Genomic DNA, 21820 nt, shown 5'->3' with positions numbered 1-21820 from the left:
CAGTGACTACACTTCAAAAGTACTTCATTGGCTGTAAAGCGCTTTGAGATGTCCTGAGGTCGTGAAAGGCGCTGTAGAAATGCAAGTTCATTTCTTTTTCCTTTTACACACAAATAACTCAACAAGGGGCTTCCGTTCGACTTTTCCGCGGCACTGCAATATTTGCAAAAAGGAAACTTAAAACACTTTTTCATAAAGGTGGCCCCTTGTAAATTGCTACAGCCTCATGAGCCAATCAGAATCAATATTCAAATTGCATCAAGCACAGGGCAACAACAACAACAACAACCTGTCATTTATATAGTGCCGGTCATGTAGTAGAATGTCCCGGTGTTGGTCAGTGAGCACAGGGGGTGAGGGGTGAACGGGACTGGGTGTGAGTTAGGACACGGGGCAGTGAGCACAGGGGGTGATGGGTGAACGGGACTGGGTGTGAGTTAGGACACGGGGCAGTGAGCACAGTGGGTGATGGGTGAACAGGACTTGGTGCGAGTTAGGACACGGGGCAGTGAGCACAGGGGGTGAGGGGTGAACGGGACTGGGTGTGAGTTAGGACACGGGGCAGTGAGCACAGGGGGTGATGGGTGAACGGGACTGGGTGCGAGTTAGGACACGGGGCAGTGAGCACAGGGGGTGATGGGTGAACGGGACTGGGTGTGAGTTAGGACACGGGGCAGTGAGCACAGGGGGTGATGGGTGAACGGGACTGGGTGTGAGTTAGGACACGGGGCAGTGAGCACAGGGGGTGATGGGTGAACGGGACTGGATGCGAGTTAGGACACGGGGCAGTGAGCACAGGGTGTGATGGGTGAACGGGACTGGGTGCGAGTTAGGACACGGGGCAGTGAGCACAGGGGGTGATGGGTGAACGGGACTGGGTGCGAGTTAGGACACGGGGCAGTGAGCACAGGGGGCGATGAGTGAACGGGACTGGGTGCGAGTTAGGACACGGGGCAGTGAGCACAGGGGGCGATGAGTGAACGGGACTGGGTGTGAGTTAGGACACGGGGCAGTGAGCACAGGGGGTGATGGGTGAACGGGACTGGGTGTGAGTTAGGACACGGGGCAGTGAGCACAGGGGGTGATGGGTGAACGGGACTGGGTGCGAGTTAGGACACGGGGCAGTGAGCACAGGGGTGATGGCTGAACGGGACTGGGTGTGAGTTAGGACACGGGGCAGTGAGCACAGGGGGTGATGGGTGAACGGGACTGGGTGCGAGTTAGGACACGGGGCAGTGAGCACAGGGGATGATGGGTGAACGGGACTGGGTGCGAGTTAGGACACGGGGCAGTGAGCACAGGGGGTGATGAGTGAACAGGACTGGATGCGAGTTAGGACACGGGGCAGTGAGCACAGGGGGTGATGGGTGAACGGGACTGGGTGCGAGTTAGGACACGGGGCAGTGAGCACAGGGGTGATAGGTGAACGGGACTGGGTGCGAGTTAGGACACGGGGCAGTGAGCACAGGGGATGATGGGTGAACGGGACTGGGTGTGAGTTAGGACACGGGGCAGTGAGCACAGGGGGTGATGGGTGAACGGGACTGGGTGTGAGTTAGGACACGGGGCAGTGAGCACAGGGGGTGATGGTTGAACGGGACTGGGTGTGAGTTAGGACACGGGGCAGTGAGCACAGGGGGTGATGGGTGAACGGGACTGGGTGTGAGTTAGGACACGGGGCAGTGAGCACAGTGGTGATGGGTGAACGGGACTGGGTGTGAGTTAGGACACGGGGCAGTGAGCACAGGGGGTGATGGGTGAACGGGACTGGGTGCGAGTTAGGACACGGGGCAGTGAGCACAGGGGTGATAGGTGAACGGGACTGGGTGCGAGTTAGGACACGGGGGCAGCAGAGTTTTGGATGAGCTGAAGTTTATGGAGGGTGGGAGGTGGGAGGCCGGTCAGGGGAGGGTTGGAACAGTCGAGTCTGCAGTTAACAAAGGCTCGGGATGTTCCAAGCCCTTTGTGAGAGCCGCCACAAGCCAGACATGCAACCAAGCGAAACACCTCTCCCAGCAGCATTCTATACCCAGACCCGATGTGCCCCATCACACCATTACCACCCGATCCTCACCCCAATCACTCGAACGGGGAAGCTCCCTCCTTTGCTTAGGAATACTCAACTATCATCGAATCTTACAGCACAGCAGGAAACCATTCGGCCCATCGTGCCTGTGCCGGCTCTTTGAAAGAGCTCTCCAGTTAGTCCCACTCCCCCTGCTCTTTCCCCAGCCCTGCAAATTTTCCCCATCAAGTGTTTATCCAATTCTCGACAGCAGATAAGAACATTTCCTGCCCTAAAATATTTCTAATTATTTTGCTTTTAAATCAATTTTTTTGTGTGCTACTGTTTCACTTACCCTGGTAATAACTTGTACGCTGGTGTTGGGCAGTAAGGCGGTGGTTACTCTCAGGGGGAAATCTGCTCGAGCGCGTTGTCTATTGTCCATCTCATGCTGCCATCGCGCTCGCTGGGGCCGAATCAGGTGCCCGGCAATCCTCGCAGTCCAGGCAGGTCCCTTCCCTCTCACTGGTGTCAAGGCAACTAAATGCCAGCAACAGCCTCAGAACCTCCCCGGTTCCCCCGGTTTCCTTGCAAAAAGAAAAAGCTCCAGAAAGTCGACACACAACGTAAATCAATGCCTGTGCTGGAGTGCCTTAAACCCTTTCCAACTGCAAACCTGGACACAATCCACTTTGGAATTTCAAGCAGGACGGCCAGACAGTGGCTGGGAACTCAACGACAGACCTAGAATTTCACTTCCCACTCTCTTCCTGTCACCTCCGCAGACTGATGCAGGCATCGCTCACCACTGCACTGCATCTCTCACTTTGGAAGTTGGTTTCATCGTCCGCATCACAACAGGACAGCTCCGAATTTTAAAATGAAAATCTGACTGGAGCCCAGGAGTGAATCATTCTCTCTCTCTCTCACCCTCTGCAGTACTGGAGAGAATTTTCAGAGGGCAGGAGACAGGAACAGGACACTGTGGGTGGACAATGAGTTGGAAAGAAACTGGACTGGGCTGGAAATGCAATCTCTTAACTCCTTCCAGCCCATTCTAGGGCAAAATCTCCTCCTGTAGACTGTCTAAAAATAGGTGTATTTTATCCCCCATCCCCACACCGTCCCCAACCCAACAATTTGGGATTTTGTTTTCCAAGTTTGTAAACTCAGAGTGTTGCTCCTCCTCAGAGCTGCTGAGAGGGGAGTGGAGCTGGAGCAGGGAGATGAGCAGGGAGGTGGAGCAGGGAGGTGAGGTGTACAGGAATAAACTCTGCTGACACCCTCATCCATGCCTTTGTTACCTCCAGACGCGACTGTTCCAACCCTCCCCTGCCCGGCCTCCCACCTTGCCCCCTCCGTAAACTTGAGCTCATCCAAAACTCTGCGGCCCCGTGTCCGAACTCGCACCGAGTCCCGTTCCCCTCCTCCAGCCCTACAGCCCTCCGAGATCTCTGCGCTCCTCCAATTCTGGCCTCCTGCACATCCCCGACTTCTGCCTGGGCCCGAGCTCTGGAATTCCCTCCCTAAACCTCTCCGCCTCCCTCTCTCCTCCTTTAAGACACCGCTTAAAACCGACCTCTTTCACCTGTCCTGATATCTCATGATGCGGCTCGGTGTCAAATTTTGTTTGATAATCGCTCCTGTGATGTTTCCCTACGTTAAAGGTGCTACATAAATGCAACTTGAAACCGCAATATGCCAAAGCATCAGGCGCTTGCAAATCATCTGACACATGTCCTCACTTCACTGGAACCGTTGGTACATATTGAGAAAAACTTCACAGAGAAGGGTTTAGCCGTATGCCCACGAGGGGGTTAGTACAACGTACTCATGTGATGTTAACAAGATCTTTCCGGGGCCTTTGAACTACTGAGTTAATGAAACAGCTGGCCTGTACTAAGAACACGAAGCTTCAAGAGTTCTGCATTTCAGCGATGAGGCTCTTACTTGCAGAAGGTGTCTGAAGATGACGCTGTTCTTTTGTCACTTGTTGTGGTCCAATCCTCTTCCATGGAGACTGGACAATGCCAGATGTGCTGCCGGTCAAGCAGGAGGTCTGCATTTCGAAGCAATGTTTTTTTTCCCCTCTCTCCTCATTCCATTCCATTCAAAGGAAAAGGGATTTCTGCAATTCTCTCTCATGCTGGGGGACAATTCCACCATTGGCCATGGTCCCTCACCCAAGTGGTCATTCAGGATGTGTGACCATTCAGCCTGAAAAGGAGGCTTCCAAGACGTGACCTTATAGAGGTAGATACAACAACTTGCATTTATATAGCCACTTTCACATCACGAGGTACTTCACAGGAACGATGATCAAGGAAAATTTGACACTGAGCCATCTAAGGAGATATTACGACCAGACCAAAAGCTTGGTCAAAGAGGTCGGTTTCAAGGAGGAGAGAGAGGCGGAGAGGTTTAGGGAGGGAATTCCAGAGCTCGGGGCCCAGGCAGCTGAAGGCATGGCCGGCAATGGTGGAGCGATTAAAATCGGGGATGCGCAAGAGGCCAGAATTGGAGAAGCGCAGGTAACATTGTTAAAGGTATAGGAAAAGTTAACCTAGATCATTACTTTAAATTAAACTGAGGAAGTAGAACAAGGGGACCCAGGTTCTAACTAGAGCTTGGCTACTGTTAAGACACATATCAGGATCTCTTCATACAAGGAGTGTGGGTGTGGAGAATCGACTTCCAGGTGTCGCGCAGGCAACAATCCCGGGAATCATTTACGAAACAATTGGATGCTAAAATGGAGGGGGACATCAGGGTTGCTCTGGATGGATGCATTAAGATGGGCCGAATGGCCTTCCTTATGAAAAGCCATGTGTATCAGTGGGGCTCACACAGAAGAACCTGGTGATGTCCTCACCAAACATCCACCGCAGCTCATTGCTGAACCCGGATACAAAGTGGGAACCCTTCCTGAGTATTCCCCTTCTCGCTAGCCATGGGATTCTTATACGTTGGTGAGATGACAATACAAAGCTGGCACCTCACTAGTTCGTGTTACTCAGCACAGCACTGAGGGAGTGGGGAAATAGGAAACAGCTTTCAGCCTTGTTTGTTTTATAGTTGAACCCGTGTTTGCAGCCCCAAAACAATTGGCTTTGCTGATCGATGCCACAGGGATCACGGCGAATCCTTGTACAACTCTCAACCCAATATCCTTTGACATCTTCTGCCATGTAGCATCAGCCAATTGAACATCAAAACTTGACGGCCAGGAAGAAAGGGAGTTATTCATTCGTAAAATGAATCAAGAATTCACTCGCTTTCATGTCTGATAAGATTAGTTGTCCATCAGTGAATGACGGATGGGCTGTCATCCAATCTTGAGGTTCTGCTCTCATGAGCAGACCATCCAAGGTGATGATCTGATATCTCGAATTGGATCACGGCCAACCAGTGTCCTTTATCTACTTTTACTCCTCTTCTTCTTCTTAGGCAGTCCCTCGGAACCGAGGACGACCTGCTTCCACATTAAAAATGAGTTCTCAGGTGACTGATGAGTCCAATGTGGGACCTACAGTCTCTGTCACAGGTGGGGCAGACGGTGGTTGAAGGGGCGGGTGGGTGGGGTGCTTGGGTTGACGTGCGCTCCTTCTGCTCCTTGCGCTTGGCTTCCGCTTGCTCCCGGCGAAGAGACTCGAGGAGTTCGGCGCCTTCCCAGATGCTCCTCCTCCACTTCGTGCGGTCTTGGGCCAGGGATCCCCAGGTGTCGGTGGGGCTGTTGCACTTTTTCAAGGAAGCTTTGAGGGTGTCCTTGAAACATTTCCTCTGCCCACCTGGGGCTCTCTTGCCGTGTCGGAGCTCCGAGTAGAGTGCTTGTTTTGGGAGTCTCGTATCGGGCATGCGGACAATGTGACCCGTCCATCGGAGCTGATTGAGCGTGGTCAAAGCTTCGATGCTGGGGGTGTTGGCCTGAGCGAACACTGATGTTGGTGCGCCTATCCCGCCAGTGGATTTGCAGGATCTTGTGGAGGCAGCATTTTGTGCTTTGAGGTTCCTGCTGTACATGGTCCATGTCTCTGAGGCATACAGGTGGGTATCACTACTGCTCTGTAGACCATGAGCTTGGTGCTGGGTTTGAGGTCCTGGTCTTCAAACACTCTCTTCCTCATTTGACCGAAGGCTGCACTGGTACACTGAAGGTGGTGTTGGACTTCGTCATCGACGTCTGCCCTTGTTGACAGTAGGCTCCAGAGGTATGGAAAGTGGTCCACCTTGTCCAAGGCCTCATCATGGATTTTGATAATCGGGGGGCAGTGCTGTGTGGCGGGGGCAAGTTGGTAGAGGACCTTTGTCTTACGGATGTTTAGTGTAAGGCCCATGCTCTCGTACGCTTTGGTGAAGGTGTTGACGATGGTTTGGAGTTCGGCCTCAGAGTGTGCGCAGACGCAAGCGTCGTCGACTATGCAGAATAGTTCAACGCTTTAGTATCCATTCTCACCCAATATCCAATGTCAACTTTTGGGTCTTTACTGGTGTGGCATTTTTTAATTTTTGTGGGTAGTGATAAAAATTACTTCAAATACCAGCAATCCAATTTAAAGATATAGCAGCAAGAATCGGCCATTCAGCCCCTCGAGCCTGCCCCGCCATTCAATGAGATCATGGCTGATCTGTATCTCAACTCCATTTGCCTGTCTTTGCTCCAGATCTCTCGATACCCTAACCCAACAAAAATCTATCGATCTCAGCCTTTAAAATTTCAATCGACCCCCAACATCCACCGCCTTTAATGGGAGAGTTTTCTAGATTTCCACCACCGTGTGTGTGAAGAAGTGCTTCCTGACATCACCCCTGAACGGCCTGACTCTAAATTTAAGGTTATGCCTCCTTGTTCTGGACTCCCCCCACCAGAGGAAATAGGTTCTCTCTAACGACTGCCATTATCATTTTAAACATCGCGATTAGCTCACCCCTGGACCTTCTAAACTCAAGGGAATACAAGTCTATGCAACCTGTCCTAATAATTTAACCCTTTAAGCCCTGGTATCATTCTGATGAATCTGCAGGGTGTCTAACGAGCGGTCCATCCGCTACCCCCCTGCCAGAATTGGAAGTTTCACCCCCTGTGCACTGCTGACTGAGCCACTTCAGACCCTGGTCTTTGCTGAATTAGCTGACCTCAGGTTATGGCAGCGTTTGGGGGTATCTCAAAGCCGCTGGCCTGTGAGGGGATAGGATGGGGAGCAGGAAATCAGCCTGGCTTCCCGCTTGATTGCTGTCCAGTGGCTTCTGGATGTGGGCCATCAGGCTCAGCTGCAAAGCCTCGTTAGTGTCACCCATTTGGACCCCTTGCTTCCTCCAGTCAAACAAACTGCTGACACTCACACGTGAAGGGAAAGAAAGAAAGAACTTGCATTTATATAGCGCCTTTCACAACCTTTGGACGTCTCAAAGCCGATTACAGCCAATTCAGTACTTTTGAAGAGTAGACACTGATGTAGGAAGCACAGCAAGCTCCCACAAACAGCAATAAGATAATTACCAGATAATATGTTTTTTTTTTGTGATGTTGATTGAGGGATAAATATTGGCCAGGACACCGGGGAGAACTCCCCTGCTCTTCTTCAAAATAGTGCCGCGGGATCTGTTACGACCATCTGAGAGAGCAGACGGGGCCTCGTTTTAACGTCTCATCTGAAAGACGACCCTTCCGACAGTGCGGTGCTCCCTCAGTACTGCCCCTCCGACAGTGCGGCGCTCCCTCAGTACTGCCCCTCCGACAGTGCAGCGCTCCCTCAGTACTGCCCCTCCGACAGTGCGGCGCTCCCTCAGTACTGCCCCTCCGACAGTGCGGCGCTCCCTCAGTACTGTCCCTCTGACAGTGCGTCACTCCCTCAGTACTGCCCCTCCGACAGTGCAGCGCTCCCTGAGTACTGCCCCTCCGACAGTGCAGCGCTCCCCCAGTACCGCCCCTCTGACAGTGCAGCACTCCCTCAGTACTGCCCCCCGACAGTGCGGCGCTCCCTCAGTACTGCCCCCCGACAGTGCGGCGCTCCCTCAGTACTGCCCCTCCGACAGTGCGGCGCTCCCTCAGTACTGCCCCTCCGACAGTGCGGCTCTCCCTCACTACTGCCCCTCCGACAGTGCGTCACTCCCTCAGTACTGCCCCTCCGACAGTGCGGCGCTCCCTCAGTACTGCCCCTCCGACAGTGCAGCGCTCCCTCAGTACTGCCCCTCTGACAGTGCGGCGCTCCCTCAGTACTGCCCCTCCGACAGTGCGGCTCTCCCTCAGTACCGCCCCTCCGACAGTGCGGCTCTCCCTCAGTACTGCCCCTCCGACAGTGCAGCGCTCCCTCAGTACTGCCCCTCCGACAGTGCAGCACTCCCTCAGTACTGCCCCTCCGACAGTGCGGCTCTCCCTCAGTACTGCACTGGGAGTGTCAGCCTAGATTATGAGCTCAAGTCTCTAGAGTGGGACTTGAACCCACGACTTTCTGACTCGGAGATGAGGGTGCTGCCCACTGAGCCGCGGCCGGCACTTGGTCAAAGTCTCCTGAAGTAAATAACACGAGAAGAAGGGAAATGATAAATAACAACATTCAAACAGAATGCAAAATGTGAATTGCTGCAGCTTGGCCACGAGTGCCCTTGTCTACCCGCAGAGTCGGCACTTCCTTCGTTCTGGAAGCCGGTAAGTGAGAGGGAACGAAAAAAGGCCGAAGAGGAAACACGTGGGAAAGAACGGCACGCGAGGATGGTGTGAGAACGTGCCAGAGCGCGCGAGGGAAGTGGAAGAAGAAATGGAAGATCGTGTCACTCGGCTCAACACTCATACTTTTGGAAAATGTTCTGCGTCAAGACTCCAAATCTAAATGTTTGTAATAAATTCTCATCTCAGAAAAACCATGCAGAAGTTATACAAGTGGTTAAAGCGACACAGGCTTAACACAACAGCCTCCTCCTGGAAAATATCCACTCCAACACAAAGGCCTGATGGAAACCAGCCACCACAGAGAATGCCTCTGTTAGAACAGTGCCAAGTGTAACTCAACAACTGGGCTGGACGCCTTCCGAAATATTCAGTAACTGCGTCTCATTTTTCCACCCCCAACTTCTCCTGAAGGCTGGCTCCGTGGGGTCCAGATACCCTCGGGTACTTTGCCCCCAAAATGGCCGTTCTCGATGTGCGAGCCCCGACACCGAGTCTCAGTTGCCTCTCCGACTGTAGGGAGGAAACATTGCATTCAATCCTCATCCTGTGCTTACCTAGGTGACCAGAGAGTGGTCACTGCGTGGCAACCTAGAGTGGGAAGCTGGCCGATTTTCTCCCTCCATAGCCCAAGGCCACTCACGGCCCGACATCTTCCGCTGGCTCGTGTCAACGCAAATTGGGGGTGGAACCTGGCTCTCTCACGCACCCCACTATTGGCGGCTGTGCTTTCAACCATCTAGGCCCTACGCTCTGGAATTCCCTCCCTAAACCTCCCCTCCTTTAAAACCCTCCTTAAACCCCACCTCGCTTTTAATCACCCCTCCTAATAGCTCCTTTTTTTGTTTCAGTGTCCATTTTATGCTTCCGTGAAGCACCTTGGGGCATTTTTCTACACTAAAGGTGCTATATAAATGCACTTTGTTGTTTCTCGTCTGTATACAGGAAACTCTCGATTTACCGGCACCTAAATAACCAGAAATCTCTGTTAACCGGCAAAATTCAGGAGTAGGTTCAGGTAAGTTTTACTTCATATTAGTGGCCATTCCTGGATCTGTGGCCGTGTAACTGGGGTTCCTGCACCTGTTGCTATGCAACAGGGATGCTTGGTCTGTGGCCGGGGTTCCTGCACCTGTTGCCATGCAACAGGGACGCTTGGATCTGTGGCCGTGTACGGGGCTCTCGTACCTTTTACATAGAAACATAGAAACTAGGAGCAGGAGTAGGCCATTCGGCCCTTCGAGCCTGCTCTGCCATTCAACGAGATCATGGCTGATCATCCAAACCCTAGCGCCCGGTCCCTACACCGACAGCCATCCCACCCAAGCCCTATTCCCGTAACCCCACATATTTAATCCCCCCTAACACTAAGGGCCAATTTTTTTTTTATCATGGCCAATCAACCTAACCCGCACATCTTTGGACTGTGGGAGGAAACCGGAGCACCCGGAGAAAACCCACGCAAACACGGGGAGAATGTGCAAACTCCACACAGACAGTCACCCGAGGCCGGATTCGAACCCGGGTCCCTGGTGCTGTGAGGCAACAGTGCTAACCACTATGCCACCGTGCTGTCCAAATTACTCTCTGTAATCCGGACTTGTTGATAAACCGGCACCACGCCAGTCCCGTAGGTGCCGGATAAAAAGAGTTTCCTGTACCACACCGGGTGGTGCATTTACTGAGTGAGCTCTCAGTACGGCACTGACTGAGGCTCACACATGAAGGATGCCCGCTGTGCCCACGGAACAGAAGGTCAGGAAGAGCCATCGTCTTGAGGAAAGGAGGGGAAGACAGATGAAAAAAAAAATGGAAAATAGATGAAGGAGTGGCATCGTGAGAGGGGGACCTGCTGTAGCATGAAAGTTCCTCGGTCTTCAGAATGGCAGGTTAGCTTATGAAGCAAGCTGCTCCTGGCTTCATCCAGGGCATATCCTGCCCAGAGAAGGAAGAACAATGCAGTAAGAAATAACAACAGAAAATGCTGGAAAAACTCAGCAGGCCAGGGCAGCATCCATGGAGAGAGAAACAGAGTTAACGTTTCGGGTCGAAGACCCTTCGTCAGACATTTCTGACAAAGGGTCTTCGACCTGAAACATTGACTCTGTTTCTCTCTCCACGGATGTTGCCTGGCCTGCTGAGTTTTTCCAGCATTTTCTGTTGTTATTTTGGATTTCCAGCATCCGCAGTATTTTGCTATCGTACCAATGCAGTAAGAAAATTGTGTGCGAAGAATATAGTGACAGAGGGGTCGCTCCTTGCGAGCCAGAGAGCAGTCGGTATTTCCCCGTATGTTTCCTCAGGGTACAGGGCGAGGGGACAGAGAATGTGGCTCGTGCCTTGGGGCAAAGGAGACAAAATTGAAGTGAAAAAAATGTTGAGTGCCGATGACATCACTGACGGAAACTGGCTCGGAAGAGTTGAAACCAACAATGAAAGTGTTTTTTATTTTTAGGCATCAGGTCAGATTGCAGCCTAATTATTCAAATGCAGGTCTCTCACACTCATTCAAAGAACGGCCGTGAGTCAGCAACATCAGGGAGACACCCTCCGTCCATTCAGCCACTGCCCAATCACCTCATCCAAAGCAACACAGTCTTCAGAAACATTCTGGAAACTCTGAAGGTTTGAAAGAAATAACTTACTGGGGCGCCGTCACTAGGAAAATACACCAGTCAATCTGTGCACAGCAAGATCTCAAGAACAGCAAGTGGGATAAATAGGAAAGGACTTGCATTTATATAGCGCCTTTCTTGACCTCAGGACGTCCCGAAGCGCTTCACACCCAATGAAGTAGTTAGTGTAGTCACTGTTATAAAGTAGGAAACGCAGCAGTCATTTTTGCGCACAGCAAGCTCCCACAAACAGCAATAAGATAATGACCGGATCATCTGTTTTAGTGACGTTGGTTGCGCGATAAATATTGGCCCCAGGTCACCGGGGAGAACTCCTCCTGCTTTTTGAATAGTGCCGTGAGATCTCTTAATTCCATCAAGATTGCTTTATCATCCCATCCAAAAGACAGCCCCTCCCACAGTGCAGCGGGGAATGTCAGCCTGGGAATGCGCGCTCTTGAACCTTCAGCCATCCGATTCAGAGGTGAAAGTGCTACCATTGAGCCTAGCTGACACGCGCTTCGACGTGATTGATGTCAGCTCATATTTGCATCACCTGGGCATGATATCATTCACGACAAAGACAACATACGATTCTGTGGCTCTTCAAACAAAAACAAATTTGGTAAAGATTCTTTCCACAGAGACACTGCTCTTTAAAAACAGACATTTCATTGACTAATCTCTAGTTAATGATAGAGCACGTTAATCTGGATTTAATGAGGAGTGGATAGATCCAGAGTTAATTGGAAGTGGGTTAGTGTGGAGGCTAATGGGGAATGGGTAAATTCATTGGTGGCCGTGCTTTCAGCTGCCGAGGCCCTAAGCTCTGGAATTCCCTCCTTAAACCTCTCCGCCTCGCTACCTCCCTTTCCTCCTTTAAGACGCCATTTAAAACCTACCTCATCTACCCTAATATCTCCTTATGTGGCTCGGTGTCAAATTTTGTTTGATAACACTCCTGTGAAGCGCCTTGGGACGTTTTACTACGTTAAAGGCGCTATATAAATACAAGTTATTGTTGTAGAATGCACACTGCCTGAAAGGGCGGTGGAAGCAGATTCAATAGTAACTTGCAAAAGGGAATTGGATAAATACTTGAAAAGGAAAAATTTGCAGGGCTCTGGGGAAAGAGCCGGGAGTGGGACTAATTGGAGAGCTCTTTCAAAGAGCCGGCACAGGCACGATGGGCCGAATGGCCTCTTTCTGTGCTGTATGATTCTAAGATCATATAATGTTGACTAATCACAGCAATCAATCTCTATGAATGACTCTACAACAGACCCAGACACGAGGCGAGGAAAACCCCCAGTGGTGGAGAGCTTTGGGGACCAGAGGTCCAACGTCACCTGTTCTTCCCGAGCTCGCTACACTCCCCACACGTCACGTCTCAAATTACTCAGATACTGTGTCCCAAAATGTTATTTTCTGGGAGAAAGCTATCTAATTTGCCTTTGAATGAATCAACACTAACTGCTTCCTCCAGCTCCCCGGGGAGCCTGTTCCATAGACTGAACACTCGCTCACTGAAATTTCTTTAACAATCTTACTCCTCCAGCAGAAAGCAAACACTTGGAAACAAAATAATCTGACTTTACGGGAACATCTGTAAATATAGTTAAAAAAAACATTCAGACTCTGTTATTCACCGGTCTCCGATCCGGAGATTGTGACACAAACAATGCTGCAAAGAGGAAGTCAAATCAACACGAGACACAATAACTATTTGCATGAACGGACACAAGTCCACAAGCTGCTTAAAACAAGAATCCGAACTCGAGCACCAAGACAAATATAAACTCGAACTTCAACAAACTGCACTTGCTGATATAATTAAGCTACATTACGACTGTTAGAAAGACCTCCCAAACCCACCACCTCTTCCACCTAGAAGGACAAGGGCAGCAGGCGCGTGGGAACACCACCACCTCCAAGTTCCCCTCCAAGTCACACACCATCCCGACTTGGAAATATATCGGCCGTTCCTTCATCGTCGCTGGGTCAAAATCCTGGAACTCCCTCCCTAACAGCACTGTGGGAGCACCTTCACCACACGGACTGCAGCGGTTCAAGAGGGTGTCTCACCACTACCTTCTCAAGGGGCAACTAGGGATGGGCAATAAATGCTGGCCTCGCCAGTGACGCCCACATCCCAGGAACGAATTTTTTTTAAAAGACAATTATATGGAGACAAGGATAACATATTACTCGTACCAAATAGCAAAAGTTGAGCACCTTTACACAGGGTCCACTCTAATAGCAATGATTGTTAATGTTAGTGAATTCACTGTAGAAAATCTTGGGAACTCCAAAAGGTAAGAGAAGGAAAAAAACAATAACTGATAGTTCACTAATGGAAATGAGACTCTTCAAACCTCTGGAGATATTTGAGACTCCCTCCACACAGGGTGTCAGAGAGAGGGCAAGAAATACATTTTTATTTTCCTGGTCCCTCTCAATAGTGGTTGACGCATTGGTCCACTGGTTCACTAGATTGATTCCTGGGATGGGAGGGCTGTCCTATGAGGAGAGATTGTGTAGAATGGGCCGATACTCTCTGGAGTTTAGAAGAATGAGAGGTGATCTTATTGAAACATGTAAGATTCTGAGGGGGATTGACAGGGTAGATGCTGAGAGGATGTTTCCCCCTGGCTGGAGAGTCTAGACCTAGGGGTCACAGTCTCAGGATAAGGGGTCGGCCATTTAAGACTGAGATGAGGAGGAATTTCTTCACTCAGAGGGTGGTGAATCTTTGGAATTCTCTGCCCCAGAGGGCTGTGGATGCTCAGTCGTTGAGTATATTCAAGGCTGAGATCAATAGATTTTTGGACTCGAGGGGAATCAAGGGAAAGTGGAGATGAGGTTGATGATCAGCCACGATCTTATTGAATGGTGGAGCAGGCTCGAGGGGCCGAATGGTGGAGCAGGCTCGAGGGGCCGAATGGCGGAGCAGGCTCGAGGGGCCGAATGGCCGACTCCTGCTCCTATTTCTTATGTTCTTATGTGGAACTGAGCCACGCTGGCCCAGCGGGTTCCAGGCTCGGACCTTAATTAGGAGGCAGCATCCAGGGGTGCACCAATCAGCTTCAGCGTCACGGGGCTAGGGAGCAGAACTATCATCCAGGGTCCTGCACTCGGCTCCGCTCCACCTGACCCGACTGGAACGTGTTTGTTTGTGCTCATCAGTTTGGGATGGAGATTGGGATTGGGATTGAGATTGGAATTGGGATTGGGGTGGAGGTGGGATTGGGGTGGAGGTGGGGATTGGGGGTGGGGATGGGGTGCGTTGCCCCCTGGGGTAGCAGAACCTGTGTGCAGGTTGCTGGATGAGGAATGGCCGATTGCATGAAGTAGTAGAAGGTGAACGTTGTCTGTGAGTGCCTTTCTGGAATATAAATTATAAAAAGGAAAACATGTATTGGCTTGAAAGGAGAGCACAGGCAGAAACTCACAGGCAGGAAGACGAGGAAATGTGCACTCACACCACACACCAGTAGCCCCACGACATCACCAACAGGCGTGGATAGCGCGTGCAGTTAAAGGGCACAGTGCAGAACGTGTTCAGGGCTGCCCAGTGACGCCAGTGGGGCATTCTACAGTGAGACAAGTACATGTCAGGGATAGTGTCCATGGTAAGGAGGAGGGGAACTTGCTGCACTGAATTAGTGGCTCTGTTCACTTCTGATTCACTCTCAAGCTTTCAGACGTTCAGTTCAGATGCTGCTCAGCCCTTAAGAGTTTTAAATCAGTTCTTTGTTGGACCGATGTTACACCATGGCCACCACATAGAGTCTTCTATCTCCACAAGCAACTGGTTAGTGAAAGATCACAGGTGAGTTACAGCAAATCAAACCAGATCGTTCTCTCTCTCTGCTGGGAAACAAGCTGCTGTCAGATCGAGGAGATATCGGCAGACACTCACTCACACACACACTCACTCTCACACACACTCACTCACACACTCACTCTCGCACTCACACACACTCGCGCACACTCACACTGTCACACTCACACACTGTCACACTCACTCACACTCGCACTCACACACACACACACTCGCACTCACTCACACACACACATTTTCACACTCACTCACACATTCCCCATCCCCACACACACATTTCTCCACAAAAACTGCATGCATCCCACACTCCTTCACACACACGCGCATGCAGATACAGACACACCCAACCACACCAACAAACATTCCCCTGCACACACATGCATCCCATTCCCCCTCTCTCTCTCTCAGACACACTCTCTCTCTGACACACTCTCTCTCTGACACTCTCTCTCTCTCTGACACTCTCTCACACACTCTCTCTCTCTCTCTCTCTCTCTCTGACACTCTCTCTCTCTCACACACTCACTCTCACAGACACTCTCTCTCTGACACTCTCTCTCTCTCACACACTCTCTCTCTCACAGACACTCTCTCTCTCTGACACTCTCTCTCACAGACTCTCTCTCTCTCTCACACTCTCTCTCTCACACTCTCTCTCTCTGACACTCACACACTCTCTCTCTCTCTCTGACACTCTCTCTCTCTCTCTCTCTCTCACACACTCTCTCTCTCACAGACACTCTCTCTCTCTCTGACACTCTCGCTCTCTCTCTGACACTCTCTCTCTCACACACTCTCTCTCACAGACACGCTCTCTCTCACACACTCTCTCTCTCTCTCTCTCACAGACACTCAATTCAATTCAATTCAATTCAATTCAAATGCTTTATTGGCATGAAAGATTACAGAGAACCATATTGCCAAAGCTTACACAACAAAAAAGTACAGTTTTCCAACATTCTGTAGGTGTCAAACAATTTTGACCCTTGTTGGGTACATACAATATTACTTTTAAACAATATTAATTTAAACAGTCTTTGTACATCATTGGGTACATTCAGTATTAATTTTAAACAGTCCTCAGGTTGTGACATGTTGTTACATATTTGGCACCAAGGTATGGTCTGTCTCCTTCTCCCAGGACTAATCTTAATTTTGACAGGTCATCCAAATCCTTGAAATCTGGGGTTGTTTGGCTGAGCTTGTTAAATAATATGTTTCTTGATGTGTTGAATTTTTCGCATTTTAGGAGGAAATGCATTTCTGTTTCAACCTCGCCGGTCAGACATTGATCGCATATTCTATTCTCTCTAGGCTGCCAGGATTTCTTGTATCTCCCTTTTTCAATTGCCAGTTGGTGGTCGCTTAGTCTGTACCTGGTGAGGGTCTGTCTCTGTTTTGTGTCTCTGATGGTCGAGAGATAGTCTGCCAGTTTATATTCTCTTTTTAGGGCCCGGTAACATTCTAATCTGTTTTGGCTTTTGGTTATTTTGTTCCAATGTTCCAGGTAGGTTTCTTTGCATTGTTTAATGATTTGGTTCACTGTGTTGGTCTGGGACTGGTCAGGGTCCGGCTGAGTAGGAGTACTTAGTTTCAGTAGCAGCTGACTCAGGGGACTCTTTTCTGGGTTTAGCTCTTGGGTCTGGAAGGCTTTAAAATGAAGGGTGTCTGGGGAGCTAGTTTTGACTCTCTCTCTCTCTCACAGACACTCTCTCTCTCTCTCTCTCTCTCACACAGACTCTCTCTCTCTCTCTCTCTCTCTCTCTCACACTCTCTCTCCCTCTCTGACACTCACTCTCTCTCTGACTCACTCTCTCTCTCTCTCTCTCTCTGACACTCTCTCTCTCTCTCTCTGACACTCTCTCTCTCTCTCTCTCTGACACTGTCTCTCTCTCTCTCTGACTCACTCTCTCTCTCTCTCTGACTCACTCTCTCTCTCTCTCTCTCTCTCACACTCTCTCTCTCTCTCTCTCTGACACACTCTCTCACACACAAACCCCTGCACATACACACAGATCCCACATTCCCTCACATGCAATCACTGACCCACCCACACTCACTCTCACACACACCGTGTAATTCGTTGTATTAGAGCATGGAATGCTTCACCACGGCTGGCTATTGATGCAGAGAGCGTAATATTATTTAAAAGGCAACTGGATAAATAGTTGAATGTTAAAAGTGAAAAAGGATATGGGGAGAGGGCAGGGAAATGGGATTCGAGTGGATAGTTCCAGATCGAGAGCTAGCACTGGCACAGACTCGATGGGCCGAGTGGCCCTCTCAGAGTAGTTGTATAATTCTCAAAAACAACAGCACGAGGAAGATTAAAAATGCCTGATGAAGAAATACAGTTTGCCAGTGAATTCTGCAGAATAAATGAATCTTAGGATAGTGAAGGAGAAACCTACCTTTCACTCTGTTCAGTTGCTCCTTTGTAAATTAGTCCACTGAAATCACGGTGTCCATGGCTGCGACTCTCATGAATACATTTCCCCAAAAGCTCATTCAAAGAGCCGAGGCAATGCTAAACCTTTCCCGCAGTTGCTTTTAGTGCGACCAAACTCCCAGTGGCCTCCTCGCAAATCAGGACACGGGCGGACGGAGAGAGCGAGCGAGCACAAGGAACAGAGAGCGAGAGAGAGATTGGCAGTGATGGGAGCTCTCAGACTGAGGGTTGTCTGTCAAACTAGCCCTGCCTGAGGCTGTGTGACCCTGCTCCTCCAGCCCTGCCAAACAACAAGGCTGCCTTTATTCCTTTGGCAAGGGCTTGAAAACACGGCACTTGTTCATCAGTGGGGGCAGAAAAGTTCCACAGTTTAAAATGCCAGAATTTGGAAACGCGAGCACTAAATATCAACAAGTGCCAATGAGAAGCTCACACAGCCCCGCTCGCAACCTGGCTACAGGGAGGCCCAACACCTTCCCCTCTTTCACCTTATTTTCCAAAATAACACGACACGAGACCCGAACATTTAAGAGTCGAATTGAAAGTTACACATTAAACTCGTCAGACAAAGTTCCCCAGGCCTTAAACGTACAAAAAAAAAAATTGCGTTTCTCAAACTAACTAAGCTGTATAAAATCCGAGCTGTACAATGTCGTAATCCACTGAAATATTTGCAGTTTGCAGATCATCGGCTTAAATTCAGATTAAGTGCCCACACTGATTTAGTACAGAAATATTAGTGTGTCGGGAATAGCCAGTGCCAGCGCGTGGACCCAGTGCCAGCGCCAGTGCGTGGGTACAGCACCAGTGCATGGGCACAGCACCAGTGCCAGTGTGTGGACCCAGTGCCAGTCCGTGGACACAGCGCCAGTGCGTGGACACAGCGCCAGTGCGTGGGCACAGCACCAGCGCCAGTGCGTGGACCCAGTGCCAGTGCGTGGACACAGCGCCAGTGCGTGGACACAGCGCCAGTGCGTGGGCACAGCACCAGCGCCAGTGCGTGGACACAGTGCCAGTGCGTGGGCACACTGCTACAGGTGACATCGGGCTGGGAAGTTTGTTTTATAAAGTGAGTACATGAATTCATTATATTATCTTTTATATTATAGAAATACCAAAGCAAACTTTGTTGGTCGTGATTTTTACAGTTTCTTTACACATACATAGACAGACACGCACACTTAGGCAGTCCCTCTGAACTGAGGATGATTTGCTTCCAGGTGACTGATGAGTCCAATGCGGGACCTACAGTCTCTGTCACAGGTGGGGCAGACGGTGGTTGAAGGGGCGGATGGGTGGGGTGCTTGGGTTGACGTGTGCTCCTTGCGCTGCCTGCGTTTGGCTTCCGCTTGCTCCCAGCGAAGAGACTCGAGGTGTTCGGCGCCTTCCCGGATGCTTCTCCTCCACTTTGTGCGGTCTTGGGCCAGGGATTCCCAGGTGTCGGTGGGAATGTTGCACTTTTTCAAGGAGGCTTTGAGGGTGTCCTTGAAGCGTTTTCTTTGCCTATCTGGGGCTCTCCTGCCGTGTCGGAGCTCTGAGTAGAGCGCTTGTTTTGGGAGTCTTCTATCCGGCATGCGGACGATGTGACCCATCCATCGGAGCTGATCGAGCGTGGTCAAAGCTTTGATGTTGGGGATGTTGGCCTGAGCGAGAACACTGATGTTGGTGCGGCTATCCTGCCGATGGATCTGCAGGATCTTGCGGAGGCAGCGTTGGTGGTACCTCTCCAGTGCTTTGAGGTGCCTGCTGTACATGGTCCATGTCTCTGAAGCATACAGGAGGGCGGGTATCACTACTGCTCTGTAGACCAGGAGCTTAGTGCCGGGTTTGAGGTCCTGGTCTTCAAACACTCTCATCCTCAGGCGACCGAAGGCTGCACTGGCACACTGAAGGCAGTGTTGGACTTCGTCGTCGACGTCTGCCCTTGTTGACAGTAGGTTCCCGAGGTAGGGAAAGTGGTCCACGTTGTCCAAGGCCTTGTTGTGGATTTTGATAATCGGGGGGCAGTACTGTGTGGCGGGAGCAGGTTGGTAGAGGGCCTTTGTCTTATGGATGTTTAGTGTAAGGCCCGTGCTCTTGTACGCTTCGGTGATGGTGTTGTCGATGGTTTGGAGTTCGACTTCCGAGTGAGCGCAGATGCAAGCGTCGTCTGCATACTGTAATTCGACGACTGAGGATGGGACAACCTTGGATCTGGATTGGAGGCGACGGAGGTTGAACAGTTTCCCGTTTGTTCTGTAAATTAGCTCCACTCCAGCGGGAAGCTTACTGAAGGCGAGATGGAGCATTGCCACAAGGAAGATCGAGAAGAGCGTTGGTGCGATGACACAGCCTTGCTTGACCCCGGTCCGTACGTGAATTGGGTCTGTGGTGGAACAAACTTGCAGAACCTCATATACACACACACCCATATACAGAGACACACACACACACCCATATACAGGGACACACACACACACACATATACAGGGACACACACACACACACCCATATACAGAGACACACACACACCCATATACAGGGACACACACACACACACACATATACAGAGACACACACACACACCCATATACAGGGACACACACACACACACACATATACAGGGACACACACACACACACATATACAGGGACACACACACACCCATATACAGGGACACACACACCCCCATATACAGAGACACACACACACCCATATACAGAGACACACACACACCCATATACAGAGACACACACACACCCATATACAGGGACACACACACACACCCATATACAGGGACACACACACACACCCATATACAGGGACACACACACACACCCATATACAGGGACACACACACACACCCATATACAGGGACACACACACACACCCATATACAGGGACACACACACACACCCATATACAGGGACACACACACACACCCATATACAGGGACACACACACACACCCATATACAGGGACACACACACACACACACACACATATACAGGGACACACACATATACAGAGACACACACACACACATATACAGGGACACACACACACACCCATATACAGGGACACACACACACACACACACACACACACACACACACATATATACAGGGACACACACACACACACACACATATACAGAGACACACACACACCCATATACAGAGACACACACACACACATATACAGAGACACACACACACCCATATACAGACACACACACACACACATATACAGAGACACACACACACACACACATATATACAGAGACACACACATACCCATATACAGGGACACACACACACCCATATACAGAGACACACACACACCCATATACAGAGACACACACACACACCCATATACAGGGACACACACACACCCATATACAGGGACACACACACACCCATATACAGGGACACACACACACCCATATACAGGGACACACACACACCCATATACAGGGACACACACACACCCATATACAGGGACACACACACACCCATATACAGGGACACACACACACCCATATACAGAGACACACACACACACCCATATACAGGGACACACACACACCCATATACAGGGACACACACACACCCATATACAGGGACACACACACACCCATATACAGGGACACACACACACCCATATACAGGGACACACACACACCCATATACAGGGACACACACACACCCATATACAGGGACACACACACACCCATATACAGGGACACACACACACCCATATACAGGGACACACACACACCCATATACAGGGACACACACACACCCATATACAGGGACACACACACACCCATATACAGGGACACACACACCCCCATATACAGGGACACACACACACCCATATACAGGGACACACACACACCCATATACAGGGACACACACACACCCATATACAGGGACACACACACACCCATATACAGGGACACACACACACCCATATACAGGGACACACACACACCCATATACAGGGACACACACACACCCATATACAGGGACACACACACACCCATATACAGGGACACACACACACACCCATATACAGAGACACACACACACCCATATACAGACACACACACACACCCATATACAGGGACACACACACACCCATATACAGAGACACACACACACACCCATATACAGAGACACACACACACACCCAGATACAGGGACACACACACACCCAGATACAGGGACACACACACACACCCAGATACAGGGACACACAC

General features: G+C 50.4%; 1 protein-coding gene across 20 annotated transcripts in view; it reads right to left on the bottom strand.

Annotated features, from left to right (window-relative positions):
* The window catches only part of phldb1b (pleckstrin homology-like domain, family B, member 1b), a 326558-nt gene extending 308857 nt beyond the window's left edge, over positions 1–17701 (bottom strand). For 11 of the 20 annotated variants that reach the window (XM_085967708.1, XM_085967710.1, XM_085967719.1 and 8 more), the window contains exon 1: positions 2361–2931. In XM_085967708.1, the coding sequence (XP_085823834.1) occupies positions 2361–2450 (90 nt within the window). In that variant the 5' untranslated portion in view covers positions 2451–2931. Of the gene's footprint in view, positions 1–2360; positions 2932–17539 lie in introns of those variants that run through there. The other 9 variants (XM_085967711.1, XM_085967713.1, XM_085967720.1 and 6 more) reach the window with 4 other exon arrangements.
* Between the last annotated feature and the right edge of the window lie 4119 nt (positions 17702–21820).

This window comes from Somniosus microcephalus, chromosome 26 (genome assembly GCF_052327205.1).
Source record: "Somniosus microcephalus isolate GS21.2 chromosome 26, FLI_Smic_1.0, whole genome shotgun sequence".
NCBI classification, from domain to species: Eukaryota; Metazoa; Chordata; class Chondrichthyes; order Squaliformes; family Somniosidae; genus Somniosus; species Somniosus microcephalus.
This window is presented reverse-complemented; position numbering and strand designations above follow the sequence as displayed.